At 36.2% G+C, this 16375-nt stretch overlaps 2 protein-coding genes across 29 annotated transcripts in view; both read left to right on the top strand.

Moving 5' to 3' along the window:
- LOC124219504 (ensconsin) overlaps nucleotides 1-5227 on the top strand; it is an 80774-nt gene extending 75547 nt beyond the window's left edge. For all 27 annotated transcript variants that reach the window (XM_046627156.2, XM_046627150.2, XM_046627146.2 and 24 more), the window contains 2 exons: nucleotides 3635-3906; nucleotides 4223-5227. In XM_046627156.2, coding sequence (XP_046483112.1) covers nucleotides 3635-3906; nucleotides 4223-4236 — 286 coding nt within the window. In that variant the 3' untranslated portion in view covers nucleotides 4237-5227. The remainder of the gene's footprint in view (nucleotides 1-3634; nucleotides 3907-4222) is intronic.
- Nucleotides 5228-8333: 3106 nt separating this feature from the next.
- Nucleotides 8334-11325, top strand: LOC124219521 (macro domain-containing protein PG1779). 2 transcript variants are annotated; one of them, XM_046627215.2, is made up of 6 exons: nucleotides 8336-8634; nucleotides 8725-8860; nucleotides 9401-9670; nucleotides 9825-9941; nucleotides 10139-10347; nucleotides 10526-11323. In XM_046627215.2, the coding sequence occupies exons 1-6, from the start codon at nucleotides 8620-8622 to the stop codon at nucleotides 10610-10612; spliced, it is 834 nt and encodes a 277-aa protein (XP_046483171.1). In that variant the 5' UTR covers nucleotides 8336-8619; the 3' UTR covers nucleotides 10613-11323. The 2 variants fall into 2 exon arrangements, with proteins under 2 accessions (XP_046483172.1, XP_046483171.1); XM_046627216.2 differs by lacking the exon at nucleotides 8725-8860 and having other exon boundaries at nucleotides 8334-8634; nucleotides 10526-11325.
- The last annotated feature ends 5050 nt before the right edge of the window (nucleotides 11326-16375 follow it).

The raw sequence follows: 16375 nt of genomic DNA, 5'->3' as shown, positions 1-16375 counted from the left end.
AATTGTATCCAAGTCTTGACGCTGGCTTTCATGAAGTGAAGATTAACCGTTTTCAATCTATATGCAGTTAACACTGAGTCAAATCTTCCGTCATCCATGTGAAACATAAATTCGACAGCAAGATCCAAAAAGAGAAGAAACCTGATAACTTGATTACAGAACTCAGAATCGCTGAATTATATGGTAGATTCATACTGATTCACGGAATCAATATATTTGAGGCTTGGGAGATCCAAAGTACACTGAAATCATTTAGATACTTAATTTTTCTGAGTTTTTTTTTTTTTTTTATCACATTTTTTGGTCAGCACTCTTATTACGATGCACAGTATATATAAATGTGAAGGTAAAACTCTTTACAATGAGTTAAACGATGAGAGAGAAAGAGAGTGTGCAAATGAGTGAGTGAAAGTATCAGGGAGAGCCGCACAATTGCGGAACTACTACTGCCTATGCAATATTATTTAAAACAAATAACTTTTCCCATCACTTGTGATTAACGTGGTTCTATGATTAGGAAGTTACTAATAATAATATTAATAATAATAATAATGACGAAGAAATATGACGTTGCATCCGATCTATTATTAATACTAGCACATTTTTGTTATAAATAAAATTATACACACATGTAAGAATATTGACGACTGAAGTGAAGAGATATTGTTGGCCAATAAGGTCACACGTGCATACATGGTACATGCATACTTACATCGCAAAAGTAGTCAAAAAAAAGAAAGAAGAGAATAAAGTTGAATAAGAAAAAAAAATGATCAGTTGCAACAATTATTTATGAATATACATATATCGATATGCTTTGTGCGTACCTACATACAGTAAATGACGTTTACTAATTTAACTATTGTAATAATCATACAGCAATCATTTTGACTGCATAACCATGACAAAAGTTATCAACTTAAAAAAGAACATTAATGATATTAATAAGCAAAAGAGACGAAAAATTGATTCGATCCATAATAATTCTCATCATATTGTGTACCGTTGGTATTAATGTTGTAACGTTGATAATAACGAAGTCCCTAGGATCATCTAATCTTAAGCCGAGTATTTTCCGATTCCTTGTGCGTCAATATTCAAATCTGATTTAATATTAATTAGTAATTGTTAAATTATTTGGACGATTCGATAGAAAAAGAATGACTCAACAGTTTTTGTTTCGAATAATAAACATCAATTGGGATTTAAAACTGTCTCCTTCAAAGTTGGGTTGATTATGAATATCCGTGTACAGGGCATTCAAAGATCATCAAGCGTAGACTTTTAGCCAAAACTGAGAATGAAGAAAAACAGCTATACCCTTCAACCTGTGCATATACTGTCATATATACATACATACAAAAATACATACATGCATTGATACATATATTATCGCTACTTATAGTCTATATTATCTTTCGATTAATATTGTCCTGGTCCCTGCCTAGTATGTCATACCCCCTAATTATGTATATTTTGTTATGTAAGATGCGAATAATATAATAGTTACAACAACTATTGATATAAGTATGTAAACTCGGGTGTGTATGTGTATATATATACACACACACAGACACGTATACACATATATACATGTATAAACGAAAAACAATTGTAGTTAGGTGGAATTATAATATAATGTCAATTGATTAATTTTGTGCTAAAACCACTGGTAATTTTTTTTTTTTTGTTGCGCAAAGCTTTCTTACTGACAAAAAGATGCATATTGGAAGTGAGTGGAGAAAGCGAGAGAAAATGCAATGAAGGGGGTTGACGATCTATGCTATTATCTGTTGATCTGCTTTCTGAGGTAATTAATGATGAAGCAAAACAAAAAAATAAAAATTTCGCCACAAATCTATTAGTCATGATCAATATGCAGCCGATTAACTAATTCATCATATTAATGTTATTTACGTTTAAACAATAAACGAAAATTCTATTCTATTCCGCACTTGAATACATAATACACATATACATACATCGGTCGGTGATTGAGCGTAACTTAACTAACCAACTAACTTACTAACTAACCAAGTAATTGCCTACCTACATACATAGAATGATAACCAGTGTACATAATGTAAAAAAAAAAAGACACAAAAAGAAACGATGAATAGCATAAAGGTTCTGAGTCATCTAAATAATGATAGTAATTGGAATTCGATTAAGACGAGTGAATAATCGTTAATTCATTCTTCCATGCATGAGATTGCTGAACTAACCAGTTTTCGACAACTCTGATAATTTTGTGCATATTGATACTTTGCACTGTCCACATTTTCAATTCTTCTCTTTTACTTGTCAATACTCCTCCTAATCGTTTTCTGAATCTAACTACAATCCTTTTTGAATAGCCCTCAATTTAAAGACAAACCCTCTATGCGGAGAATGGAGAGAATTCTCTTCTACATTGGGAGGAAACTTTCTATAGATAGCTTGACCAATTAAGAAGCTGCACCAGTACTGTTCTTATGCTATAAAAAATGAGATGCATGTTGTTCAATTGATGCTAATATTGTTAGAGCAGAGACAGGGACAGTCAAGAGTGCAGTAAATAGGCTTATCGTTTTCGTTTTACATATATACGCATACGTAATATTAGCCTATCTGTACAATCAGTTCTGTCTTCTCATCGGATCCACTATTGCGAAACGTTTGTTTTCTGTTTTTCATTTTTGGTCAATATATCGCCGTCTACTTTTGCCATGTATGTATACATATACACCTAAATATATACATAAATAGATTTTTGTATAGATATCTGAACAAGGTATACGTAGGTATAATTTCGCCTCTGCAGTTTCACGCATTACTATCGTATAGCATGTTTTCTTACTTGATGCCTATTAGGTATTTTTACGATCATTGACTGATGGAATTTCTACTACTGTAATATCCTACGTGCAATACTGTGTATATATATATATTCTTTTTTTTTTTTTCATATATCTTTTTTTGTTTCACTTCCATTACACTGCAGTGACGAATACAGAAGAGTCGAGATTTTATCAGTCAGTGTATCAATTACTTTGCGGGGGAAGTAGATTTTCATTAGTGTAAATAAATATTACGTTTCTATGAATATGGCTTACAATGGATAATTAGGTTCCTTTGAACATTTATCAAAGGAGTCCAAAAATATGAATGTATGCTAACGCTTAGGCATAGTATTTGTTCGTTACATGAAGTTTTCCATATCTAACGAGTCATTCTTTCCTTACACCTGGGATGGATTTTTCATTCTAGTCATTCTCTCTCTTGACACATTTAACAGAGTGAACCTGTGTGTGTGATTAGTTTAGCATTGAATTATGAAAAAATTAGACTTCTCAAGAAAATGTATACTTGAAATAAGCGAATGAAACTTCCATTTTTGTTTTGCTTTGTCACTTTGGAAGAAACTAGCTGTAATTAATTGTAAGTCTGACTCAGTGTGGACAGCACTCCGTAGTTGGATAGACATTAATTACATAAAAAAAAAAATGGAAAGGAAAAGTAGACATAGAAGAAACGCAGAATACTTATTAAAATTGTGTAGCGCTTCTTTCCCGCCTGTGTTCATGACTCATCTTTACCTACTGACAATTGATCTGCTATTTGTTATCTTTTTTGCTGGTTTTTGTATTTGTAGCAAGCAAAACAACGCGACGAACAACCTCTTAGATCTGTCGGAGTTTGACACTATGAGTAATACGAGTAGCGGTGCTATCCTTGACCTGACGCCCAAGCTGGCAAATGAAGATTCTATCAACTCAAATCTAAATCCCACGGCTACAGCTTTCAATCCCTTGGCGAATCCGTTTGTGCCGGCTACCACCGGAATGAACGCAAATGATAATACCAACCCCTTCCTCCAGGATACTTTTGGGAATAACAAAACCCAGGACAACAATCAAGTACCAGGTAATATCTCAAACTATCTACCATGCAATATTTAATACATCTTTCTGCTTCTTTTCTGGAGTTCTATGATATTATCAAAATACCATTGTCCAAGCGGATTTCATTCTGTTTATTAACCAAATCACGATTTCTCGTACTTCAGTAAACTTTGAATTCTGAAATTGACATAATTACGAATCGTTCGATATTTATTTCTAATCTGGTAAACTTGTGTTCATGGAAATCTTGGCTTTCAAATTATTATCTTTATTTTATATATATGTATGTTGAAAGCATTCAGAGAAAATAATGTTTTATATTTTTACTGTTGTTTCAGATCTTCTATCATAGGCAGTTTATCATGGTAGAAGGAATGGTGATAATTGACTGGAGATTATAAAATAAATAAATGAAGTAATAGGAGAATGAAAAAGAATCGTGAATGAAAAGCATAAGCCAAGAGTTTTTATTCTCTTTCTTCTAGTGAATATAATTACCTGCAACTTGCCACCTGTGCAAGTGCTGAGAGTAATAATAATAATAATAATAATGATAATAATAATAATAATATTATATTAATAATAATAATTGCACCGGCTTAATTGTTTGCGGTAATGTAAATAAACGCTAATAATGTAATAATAACTATACTTAAAATAAATGATGATTATGACTATCGACGAAAACGACGAATATGATGATGGTGATGATGATGATAATGATGATAATGATGATAATGATGATAATGATCATAATGATGATGATGGTAATGATGGTGATGATCATGGTGGTGATGATGATGACGATGATGATGCAGCTCTGTAAAAGCATATAATTATGTATTAGGGCCAAGATCGAAGGGCAGTCTACATCGCAACGTGCCCCATGGAGCGCAAAAAAGAAAAATAATAACAATTGATTATTCATTATAATATTATACTATATAATAATAATAAATAAGTGTAAAATAATATATATTAATAATTATAATATTATCGTTATGAAGTAATATTAATAATTATTATTATAAACGTTGAATGAAGCTAAAGCGATTTGCAGGACGGAATTATAACCACTACACTTACATGAATGCAAACTGATAGGAAAAATATGAATATTAAGAATGCCCGATCCTGCGAAGGTTATGTAAAAGCGGTATATAAAACCCACGACGACGGAAACGACGGTGGCGGCGACGGCGTCTATTTATGATATATAAAAATGAAAATACACATCCTGTATAATTTGATTGTATTATGAGAAAAAAAAAAAAAAATAGAAAAAACGTCACGATCGTATTAATTTCACGATATATTATAATAAAAAATGCAGTAGAATAATATTTAACTAGGTAATTGATTTTGTGGCTAGTTGTCTTCTAATTACTATTATTCTGGAATTTGTTCAAATACGAGACATATTTCCAACCTTAACACCAAGTTTTCTTTTCTCATTTACATTAGAATAGCTTGTCTGGAGTCTCCATTATGACTAATTTTAATCTGAACTCTTTACTAATTTACAGTTCAACTGATATTTTCATCTGCTAAACAATCAGGTGCATCGCCGCTTGTTTGCGTTTCAATATAGCGTTAGTTCTCATGTCTTGTCTCAGTGTCTTCCTTTGACAAACACCGCCCATTATCATAGATGATAAAAAAAAATTTGAATTCAAAGCTAATGTAGATGAAAAAAAATCGCTGGTTGTGAAAAATCCTGTTCCTCAAATATGTGACACAAAATTGAGCGTAAAATTTTTGCATCTTTTTGCTAATTTCTATGGCCTGCTTTTGATTTCATGTCCACCTGTGAAAAGTGGGGTATACTCATTTAAAACTTTTAAAGCATCGATTATTTTTCATCGCACGGGGATAATTTGTGAGATTTCAATTTTTTCTGAAGTTTTCTAGTCTTTCATACATTTATATACCTACGTAGAGACTATGGGGAATCATTTTATGATCAGTTCTACATTTAATTTAAAAAGTGAATATGCACTTGTAGGAAACGCGACTTTTTGATACGTGCGATGGTTAAGTAATAATTCAGAGTAGGGCCCCAAAAAACAGCGCGCGGATTTTGCGCTTTGTAGTATAATACTTAATCTTTATAAGGTTTCTCTCTGCTTTATATATTCGCCAATAGTGTCATTTGAGACTCGTGGTAACATTTTTATACCGTACATCTTCCGTACATGCATGTAGGAGTTGTTTGTGTTGGGAGGTTGGTTATATTTGGCTACCTCTGCGCCTCCTTTTGACGGCGTGCCGTACTATTTATCTGGCAACCCTGCTACTCAGCTCAAAGAGTCAGAAGTGGTCAGAAATCAGACGTTGACGGTCACAAACGAGACGCTACAGAAAATACACGTAAAATAACTCAATTTTACAAAAATATAAAACATAAAATATACACAACAAAAATCCAAGCAATTAGTGTGGCCTGGGGTCTCGAATACGGCTCACTTGGCCATTTCGTGATAGGTGGAAGATTCCTTCCGAGGGTCGTTCGCTTCTTCATTTTGGCGATATTCTCCTGTACAGGTAAGGAGATTATCGAGGAAGGAAAGGGTCTTCTTTTAATGGGCAACCCAATTTTCATCTACGAACAGGTAACCCAAAATCTTGTTGATATGTACTAACAAACGAGACGTAATGCGCATGGTGAAAGACATACTGCGAAGTATTTTTTCCGCCATGTTTGTATCGGCTCAAACGACGCGATAAACCGTTGGATCTTACACCGACCGTTCGAATGCTGTAATGTAACCGTAGACTGATAATTACATGTCAACTGCTGTTAAAAACTGATTGAAGTGTTTCCAGTAATTATTCTATTTTAGAAAACTAAATTAGAATTGGTAAGCGGAGGGACGTTTATTGTTTAATTCATAGAGACAAATCACCAGTCAGAGCAAATTCGTCTCCGTTGAGATTCTCGCATTCTCATCAATCCTGGGTCTTCGCATCGTAGTTGCAGTCCTGGCATCGTAGCTTAGCCTTCGTTGGAGCACCGCAGCATTGCAGAGCATCGCAGCATTGCAGAGCAGCGCAGCATTGCAGAGCATCGCAGCATTGCAGAGCAGCGCAGCATTGCAGAGCATCGCAGCATTGCAGAGCAGCGCAGCATTGCAGAGCAGCGCAGCATTGCAGAGCATCGCAGTATTGCAGAGCATCGCAGCATTGCAGAGCAGCACAGCATTGCAGAGCATCGCATCTTCATCGGGCTGAGAGGAAGGCTGTGCAGGGCTGAGCAGCTGATCATCTTTGAGATGCGAGAGCTCAATGGAGATATCTGTTTTGCCGATAATATAATTGTGTTTTTAAATTGAATGACAAACGTTTTTCTCCTATGTTTTCTAATTCAGTTTTTTTTTTAAGAATACTTATACCTCAACAATCGTTGACGTCTAGTTAGACAATTCACTTCACTACAGATATATTTACCGTTCGAACTGTCGAGGTAACGTCCAACTACTTGTCGCGTTTGTGTGTTCATATATGCAGATGGTACTATTGTACCAACACAGTGGTTCACTTGGTAGTAGTTGGGTGCCTATTTTAGTTTTCGTGTTCAGGTCGTGGACTCCTGTCCTCAAGTATAATCCGAAAAATTGCAGATGACATTAAACCTTAATACTTTCACAACATTTAATCCATCTGTACTACGCATATTTTTTTTTTTTCCAAGGCGTATTACTATCGATTTCGTGATCATGCTCAATGATTGCGAAGTTGGAAGAATACGACTAACGTCCACGGAGAATAGTTGCAAGATCGATCTTTACGCTGTGGATTAGGCCTACTGGGGATACCACAATAAAAAAAACGCGCCACATACTCTACCGCAAGGTGGTGTGGAAACGAGTATGTTATTTCAATGAATATTCATTTATCTAGTATATATTCAGATTTTTATTTCATAATTCATTCAGTGATATAAATGGCGATCCACTTTTCAATCGCTTAATCGACTTGCAAGAAATACAATTCCTATTTATCTGAACGATGATTACAGTCTCCCAATGATTCTATGCCTATGAACATTTCTTTACATTCAACACAACAGTATTAACTAATTGTAATGATCTTGAATTAACATTCGTAAATACTTGATCTACATTCATATATAATCGATATTAAGATTAACTCAAATTTTCAATTAAATTAATAATATAAGACTGAAATCACTGATTATTTAACATGTGCATCACTAGTATCGTATTCTTTTGAATACACTATTCATTATAATTGCGTAATGTATAATAAAGGAATTATATCGCCCGTCATATTTGTTACCGTTGACTGAATCTCTCTGAATTCAACGCCGTAACACGGGACAGTATAGTTTGCATCGTTTGCATATGGCGCGCAAACTCCTGCCAATATGGCCGATCTAATGTTTCATCTACTCATCGCGAAGCGACTTCCACTCCAAAGTTCCACTCTAGTACTCCCAACTCCTGATACCTTGTGTATACGTGGAGAGTGTAACCCAGCCCCCTGACACTCACCACTGCTCGTATATAAAAAAATTGTACGCGTTTTTTCCCCGTTTTTTAGTTCCTCTACCTGGCGCTAGTAGACTTCTGACACGCTCGCTGACCGCGTGCAAGCTTGTCAGACAACTGCAAGCGCCACTAGTGGTGGAGATTGGCGACAGAATCGAGGGACATTTTGCGAACCACTTTTAGCAGCGTGTGTGTCAGGGGACTGGTGTAACCTCCAAAATTCAATGCTCCCTATTAAAGTAAGTGTAAATAAACAAAGTGGAGGATAACATTGTCTTCAAAACAAAAGTTTTTCTCTTGAACGGCTTGAACGTATTCTGTGTCCGCAGGGATTGTTGAAAACACGTTCATTGTACCTGGCAAAAAATTTCACACCGGCAGCTCTAGTCCAGCGGTTACAACGTTATTCTCAACAATCGTCCACAACTACCGGTGATATCAAAATGCCATTTGAGGTTGAGAAACGTGAGATACATAAATAAATAAACAATTACTTGTTTCAGTTCGAACACTTTCATTTCAATGTGTGACAGAAACAATCTTCCGTTTTCCTTTTTTGCACAAAGTTAGGCTAAAATCAGAAATGCAATAACTTATTTCTTGCGATTAGATATAGACTACAAGAGCTTTGAAGCTTGAAAACGATATTTCGAAATGATATCATTGCAGTAAAAACTTCAATTTTCTTTGACATTAATCAGTGCTTACATATAATTATTAACCAAAATACAAGAAATATAATATTCTCTTATGATTGTTAGTTCGTTATAAAGCCGGACCATTGTTGACCGTGATCAAATTTTTATTGTTTTTGGTCAATGATAAATTCTCTGTCTTGCAAAGACTATTTTTTTTTCTTAAGAGTTGTTCGGTCCCTACTTCGAGCCGACGATTAATTTTAAATAGCCAGTGATTTTATATAATCTTCTGGGCTGATTTGATAAAAGATATGATTTATAGATACAAACAACTCCTTTTAAAATGTGTCCATTCAATTCTGAACAGTTAAATTCCTCTCAATGCCATCAGAGGAGAAGCGAGCATTGTACAGAAAAATTGCAAATAAGAATGTGGTTACATTACACCAAATTCCAACGTGGTTTGAATATTGGAACAGTAATAAGTCATGCATGAAGAAATCGACTTGGGAAGAAGTTGGAATAGTCGAACATGACTTGGCAAAAAAAGTTTCACTTTGGACTGGAGATATCACTTCTCTTGAAGTTGATGCTATCGTGAATGCTGCCAATCGTTCTCTCCGGGGAGGGGGCGGAGGTATGTACATTTTCCTGAAACTTCTATGGATGAAGGGCCTGTGTGTAAGGAATTCTTTAGTTGAATTCAAGTCACAAGGTTTGGACTGATACGACTAAATAGATCAATGTCTATGTTTACAAATGCATCTTACTATTATATCCTTGTTTACTAGTTGATGGAGCAATCCATAAAATGGCCGGTCCAACACTCAAGCAAGAATCTATGACAATGGCGCCCTGTGGGGTTGGAGAAGTTAGATTAACCGGCGCCTATGCTCTCCCAGCTAATTGTTAGTATTCAACTTATTATTGATGAAATGACCTTTTTTAACAAAATTTTAATAATTATATCCAACTTGTGCTCAAGGCTTTTCATATTATACAAAAATAGTTGGTAAAAGTCCAGTTATTCTGAAGGAGATATTTCCATCATCTAATTACATAAAGTTTTCATTCTAATCTTATTTCTGTTTTCTCTCTTCTTCAGACGTAATCCATACCGTCGGACCTCAGGATGAGGAACCAAATATGCTTAGTAAGTGTTACGAGCAGAGCCTTGTGCTGGCACAAACACATGGTTTTAAAAGTATTGCATTTCCTTGCATATCAACCGGCGTTTACGGATTCCCGCAATATAAAGCAGCTGCAGTCGCCCTGGGAACAGTAAAAAAGTTCCTAGAAGACCACGACAATGTTGTAAGAATTTTTCAAGTCCTATCTCAGGTCAAATTTACTTCAAACTAGCGAAAATCTATCTGCGATTTTGCATACAGTAAACAGAGGTAGACGTATCTACAGATGTCTTGCATATGCTGAAAATTCCTATTACCTTATGCCTGATTGCCTTGAAAATAATTTTAATTCTTCTTCGCAGATCAACCGGGTTATATTTTGTGTGTTTTTGGACTCAGATAAGACGATTTACGAAGAATTATTGCAGAAGTTCTTTGCATTGGAATAAAGTGATGAATCTGTTGGAATCATGGGGTGCGTTAGTCACTATTCCAAAATCAGCGCATCTGATAATATAAATTAGTTACTACACTACGCAATGCATTTGTATAAATTTCAAAGTTTTTCGCATAGAAGCATGCTTCGCGGAAGATGAAATGGTTAGAATAGATTAGATCGAAAGGATAATTAATATATTCCTTAAATTTGATAAGTTCAGTTTGAATAAGATTGCAAGATCTCAAGTATACAAGATTTATGTGTTGTATTCTGTATGTTAAAGAAAATTTGAATTTTTCAAGTTGTCTGGATTCCCGTTTAACGAATAGTTAGGCTTTTAAATTGTTACATGATTATTGAAAGTAATTTCGAATTGAGTATTGTTTCAGTTTCTTTATAATTATGTCTTGTTTCTCTGTTTTTATTTTATCACATCAAAAGATCCGAATTTAATTTTGTATTGTAAAACTTTATTTATCTAATAAGAACAATGATGATAGTATAATAATATGTCTTCTACCTACGAATTTAAGAAAATTGAATAACAATCTCAATTTAGTACAGTTGAACGTTTTGAAAAAGTATGGCATAAATAAATGAGCACACGATTGTGTAAATTACTAAACTTCCTTCAAAATGAGAAAAGAAAAATGTAGATGTACGTAAATCTCTTCGGAGCATAAATGAATAGACTTCGTATTAAATAAAAAGTTAAATATTACGGTAATAAGAAATAACGTGCGAACGTAATTCGTTCTAAAGGTGGTCGACATTTCCTCAAATTATAATCGTCCTAGGATTGGGACGTTTTTTAGAATATGAAATTCTCCGACTTTTCCAGGTATTCTAGTTGAAAAATAGGAGTTTTCCAATCATATACTATTTAATACTGGCACATTTCTTAAAACCGACAGTGATTTTAATATCGTCCAATTGCCAGCTTACTCAAATCTATTTCCTAATAACAAGCTGTAATTTGCGTAACAAAAAAAAAAAACGTAAGTATCGATAACAAGTAATATTAAATTTTGTTTCGAATTAACAAAACCGATACAGTTCTATTTATGAAGAGCTATAAAAAAGATGCTAATTTCTTCTAAGGACATAAAATTCCAGTCTTAATCGCGCAATTCTCTGACTTCCCGGTTTTCCCTGTGCGTGCCGACCCTATAACAGCAATACAAATGCCTACAGAAATATTAATATTGTTTAAAATACGATTATCGACAGAGAACAATCATCGTACGAGATGATTATGCTGAATTTGCAGTTGCAGCAATAGATGGCTATGTCACGATATCAGGTTGTGATCGATGTCCGAAGTTCGCGTGAAAGTCACTGGTCATCGCTAGTGTCGGTAGCGAGAGGAGAGTCGGTACGCTAGCGCCATAGTTTCCGAATTCGTCCGCGTCGTCTCGCCCCGATCCGTGAGTACGACGACGGCCATGTTGAAAAATTGAAGTGTGTAATGTCTGTATGTGGTAATAGGTGGGGGATAGAGAACGAGAAGGCAGAGTGTGTGCTGTAAATGATTTAAAAAAAAAGTTTCTAACATATCTGGGTAAAAATCAATCACAAATGGGTAAATATACCGATAACAAATACGAGAAAAAAGCGATATTAATATGCGGTTAAACCTATCGACCGGTATACTTGCTAACTTAACTGCTACCAAAGAGTGCGGTGTGGTGAAAACATCCACGGTTGTACTCGTCGTGTTCGTATAACTACAGCGTTTTCTACGAGGGTAGCACCAACAGCAACAGCACCATCGCCAGTCAGCAGCCCAGTATCAAACGTGTAGCTAAAACACCGCGTTATAGCGCCCTGTGTGTCAGTGAAAACGTTCGAGGATATAATCGCGCCCTTCGCCCGCTGCTTTGTCGCGTTTATTTACGGGTTGTACGGTTGTTTTTTCACTTTTCGCCACGTTCGGTATTCAATTTTTTGCTTTCTATCCTCCCGTTTGTCGTTTCATTTTTCTTTCGCCCTGACTGTTTTTTTCTTTCGTTTTTTTTTCCAATTTATTCCTTTTTTTTATTCTTCTGATTTTACTCTTCCGTCGTCCCGTTTCTCGAAACCAACTGTGCAATTATTAAAATGCCTCATTATTGCCGGATATCACACGCCGACAATGCGACCAAGATAAACGAGGCAAGTAGTAGAAAATCGTAAAAATGATTTTTCCATCTCTCTTCTTAAAATTCCTTACCACCATAGTCATCATCCTCATCCTCATCCTTCGACTACGTGCCTGTGTCTCTGCGTGGCCAACTGGAGAGAAAGAAAGAGAAAGAAAAAGACGTGAAAAAAGCATCAGGCATAATTCCGAAGAGTATGCGAGCTAGCTGGGAGACCTGGGAGCCGCATACGTAGCGTCAAAGTCAGTCGAGTAAAGTCAAGTTGGGTTCAGTTTGGTTCGGTTCAGTTTCAGGCTCTCGACACCTTCTTGGCTTTAGCCTCCGGGTAGCATGGCATCGACAGAGCAAACGAACCGACAGACCGACGGACAGTCCCGTAATCGTGAATGGCTGGCTGCCTGGCTGGCTGGCGGCTGTTCGCTGCTCGCTTTCTAGGTTACTGTCGGCCACAATCGCGTTTCCTGAAGCGGACTCGACGTACATACCTATGTATATTATACCTACCTATACGTGTTTTTACACGCGACATGCATCTCACACACACGTCTAGTTGCGATATCTCTGACCCTTGCAAGTCTCGGATCATCCCTATAACTAATGTATTTAATTCTTCGATCGATCCCCCACCTTACCCCTCCCCCATCGTAGTGTTTTCGTAGTTCCTAATCTTTTCTCTACTTTCTTTTCGTTCAGGTTTTTGGCGCTCCGTATCGCGCGATATTCATGCTGATGCTGATGGCTACCGATACGCGATGTGTCAGACTTCAGGATCTTACTATAGATGGGATTGTGGATGAGAGAGTCGAGAGCAGTTTTGTGTACAGTCTCTGCCTGGCCAACCATCCGCATGTATACCTTATACCTCACCTACGTGTCTCCCTCTCTCTCTCTCTCTCTGTCTCTCTCTCTCTCTCCCCCTCCCTCTCTCTCTCTCTGTCGCTCTCTCCAGTCCCTCGCGTTCATGCTTCTCACCACCTACATGCAATGTTAGATAAGCCAATCTCTGCGAATAACCGTGCATGACTTCAACCTCGGTTCGGGGTTGTTGGCGATCGGACGGAAAAGGAAACCAAGGAAACGACGAGACAGGAATTAGTTTCACGGAAGTTTTTAACTCTGCATCACACTGTCGGCGTTTTTCTTCGTGTAACGGTTCAATCTTCGTCAATCTCATATTTCGCGAAGAGAAATATTATAAATATAATTTCATTTGTTATATAATCGTTTGTAGTTCACTGTTTAATTTCACATTGTATTCATTGTACAAAATAAACTCGCGCGATGATAATTTGGGTGAACTTTCACCGTGTCTACGTGAAAACTCTAAGGAATACTTACCGGGAATTTCAAAGATAAAACCTTGTTAATAGGTTCACCTAATTAGTTCATGATTCACTCGTTAATGGGTTTCAGGGTCTCGGCTTTGGGTCAAGCGGCGAATTTTCGTCTACCGAAATGCCTTCGTATGTTTTCTTTTTGCTGTTTCACGTTCCTTTCGCTGTTTCTCTCTTTCCCCTCATCTACCCGTCGTTAGTTTCATTATTTTCCCTTCCTTTCTGGATCGATTTTAATCCGCTGTTTTTCCGCGATTCGTTTTTCTTACACACGTTATGTACATGGATATGCAGCATGTACAGGTTACAAATCTGGGCAAGCGTGTTCGTGTGTATTAATACATCTCCGCAGAGCCGTGAAAAACTCTTCTGCCAGGCTAGACTCGCCTACCTATCAGACTGAAGTTTGCAACGTTATTGTAATGATACATTTTTAGAAAAACTCGTTATTTTGCAATTTTAGAATTATCTGAAATTTATGAAACCATTAATACAGCATCGACAAGTTCAGATTTTTTAAATTCAACTTCAGCTATTCCAAAGTTGCGAAATAGTAATTTTTGTTTCAACGTTTCGATACGTTAACGTTGCTAACTTTAGTCTCGTGCCTAACCGACTTCTTCGACGAGACTCGCGTCTGCGTCGATAAGACAGGGTCAAATCAAAAAAGAAAAACTCCAAAAACATTGAGAATAACACAACGAAAAAGAGTACCGTTTGCATATTCGGTTTAGTCGAGCACTTTGCAGGGGTTTTTGGGTAATTTGAAATTCTCGGTATCATCCGAAAAACATTTGGCTCAACTCTCTATACACTCGAATAATCGTGAGAAGATCGGATTTTTTTTACGGCGAATGTACTTCCGACATGACGTCACTTTCAGCGCGATTAGATCGTATAGCAAAGTATACTTTGAACCGCGTGAACACAGCCTCGGTTCATTTTTTCCCTCTCATTCTTTCCTTTGCCTTTTTTTTTGCGCCCCAACACCATGTTCCGTTTTTTCCCATTTTCCTCACTTTTCTAAGTTTAATTTCGGCCTTTTATCTCCCCTCCCGCGATATCCTGCAAGGTCTATTTTCGTCCATACCCGTGTGTATTTACACATAGGCATACATTATTCTATCTTTGAAAATCAGGAATGTAACTTAATTCGCTTGTCGGTATGGTTCGATGCGAGGTACCTAATACCTATGTTGAATGTTTTGCTAAGCATTGTTCAAGGACCTTATTTGCCTTTCCTTCAGCTTTCTGGAAATACAACCATTGGCAGTTGCTAATCGTTTGCACTTTTGCAAACCTTTTTCCATTTTCCTGATCTCTTGGCTTTTACTTCTCTTTTCAATTTTTTTAAAAATTATTTTCATTCAGATTTGGTTTGGCATTGCTTTTCGAATTCCGCTTCTTCATTGAATATTCGAATCTCTGCAAAAAACATTTCCGTTCGCTGTGTAGAATTAACTGACATGAAATGTCAAATGATCGATTCAGACACTCTCTGAAGATCTTTTTGTCGTTTTCTATTTATTATTCTTCACATTTTACAATTACTAGGTTGCGTCATCGTTTGTTCGATAAACTGTGTGATTAATTTGTTGGTTTAAAATTCAAATCCCTCAGGCAAATTCCTTCTCTTCTGGTTGGTCTTCTTCTTTTCTTCTTCTTCGTCTCCTTCTTATTCTCTTTCTGCATTCGTCAAGGATAAGAGGAGAGGGAGGAGTAGGTAATTACTTTACTGACTTCGATGAGTCACAGAGTGGTCAGCAGTCAGTCTCTGATTCAAACGGCTTTCTCCAACCTTGTTGGATGTTTTACCACCACACCGGTTAAACTGTTGAACAGCAGCAGTTACTTACCTGATGCATTCGACTCCCTAGCAATAATATCACCGTTTGGTTTATAATAATTTATTTCAGTCATAATATTTCCCCAAGAAGCCAGATCAGAGGCAAATTTACATGAAAAGAAGAAAGGCATATTACTTTTCTTTTTTTATTTTAAACCAGAAATGTTGTTGGTAAATGATTTCTGTTGCAAGCACTTCTTCTCTTTCTGTTTTATAAATAAAGAAAGAACGCAAAGAGAAGAATCATTGCGAACAGTGATCTCGTTGCAGTTGTAGAGGTTTAGTTAATATCACTTTCTTTCAGTAAGTCTAAAGATTTTTTAAATAGGTACAGAAAACTAAGAAACATTTAGCATCGAAACTCTCCTGTTTCTAAAGGTCTAGGTCAAGTTAATATGAGAAATCTAATCAAAGTAACAATTAGCTCAAAAACAAATGAATTTGTGTATACT

This window comes from Neodiprion pinetum, chromosome 5 (assembly GCF_021155775.2).
Source record: "Neodiprion pinetum isolate iyNeoPine1 chromosome 5, iyNeoPine1.2, whole genome shotgun sequence".
Classification (NCBI taxonomy): Eukaryota; Metazoa; Arthropoda; class Insecta; order Hymenoptera; family Diprionidae; genus Neodiprion; species Neodiprion pinetum.
Note: the sequence above shows the minus strand (reverse complement) of the source record. Positions and strands in the feature narration are given on the sequence as shown.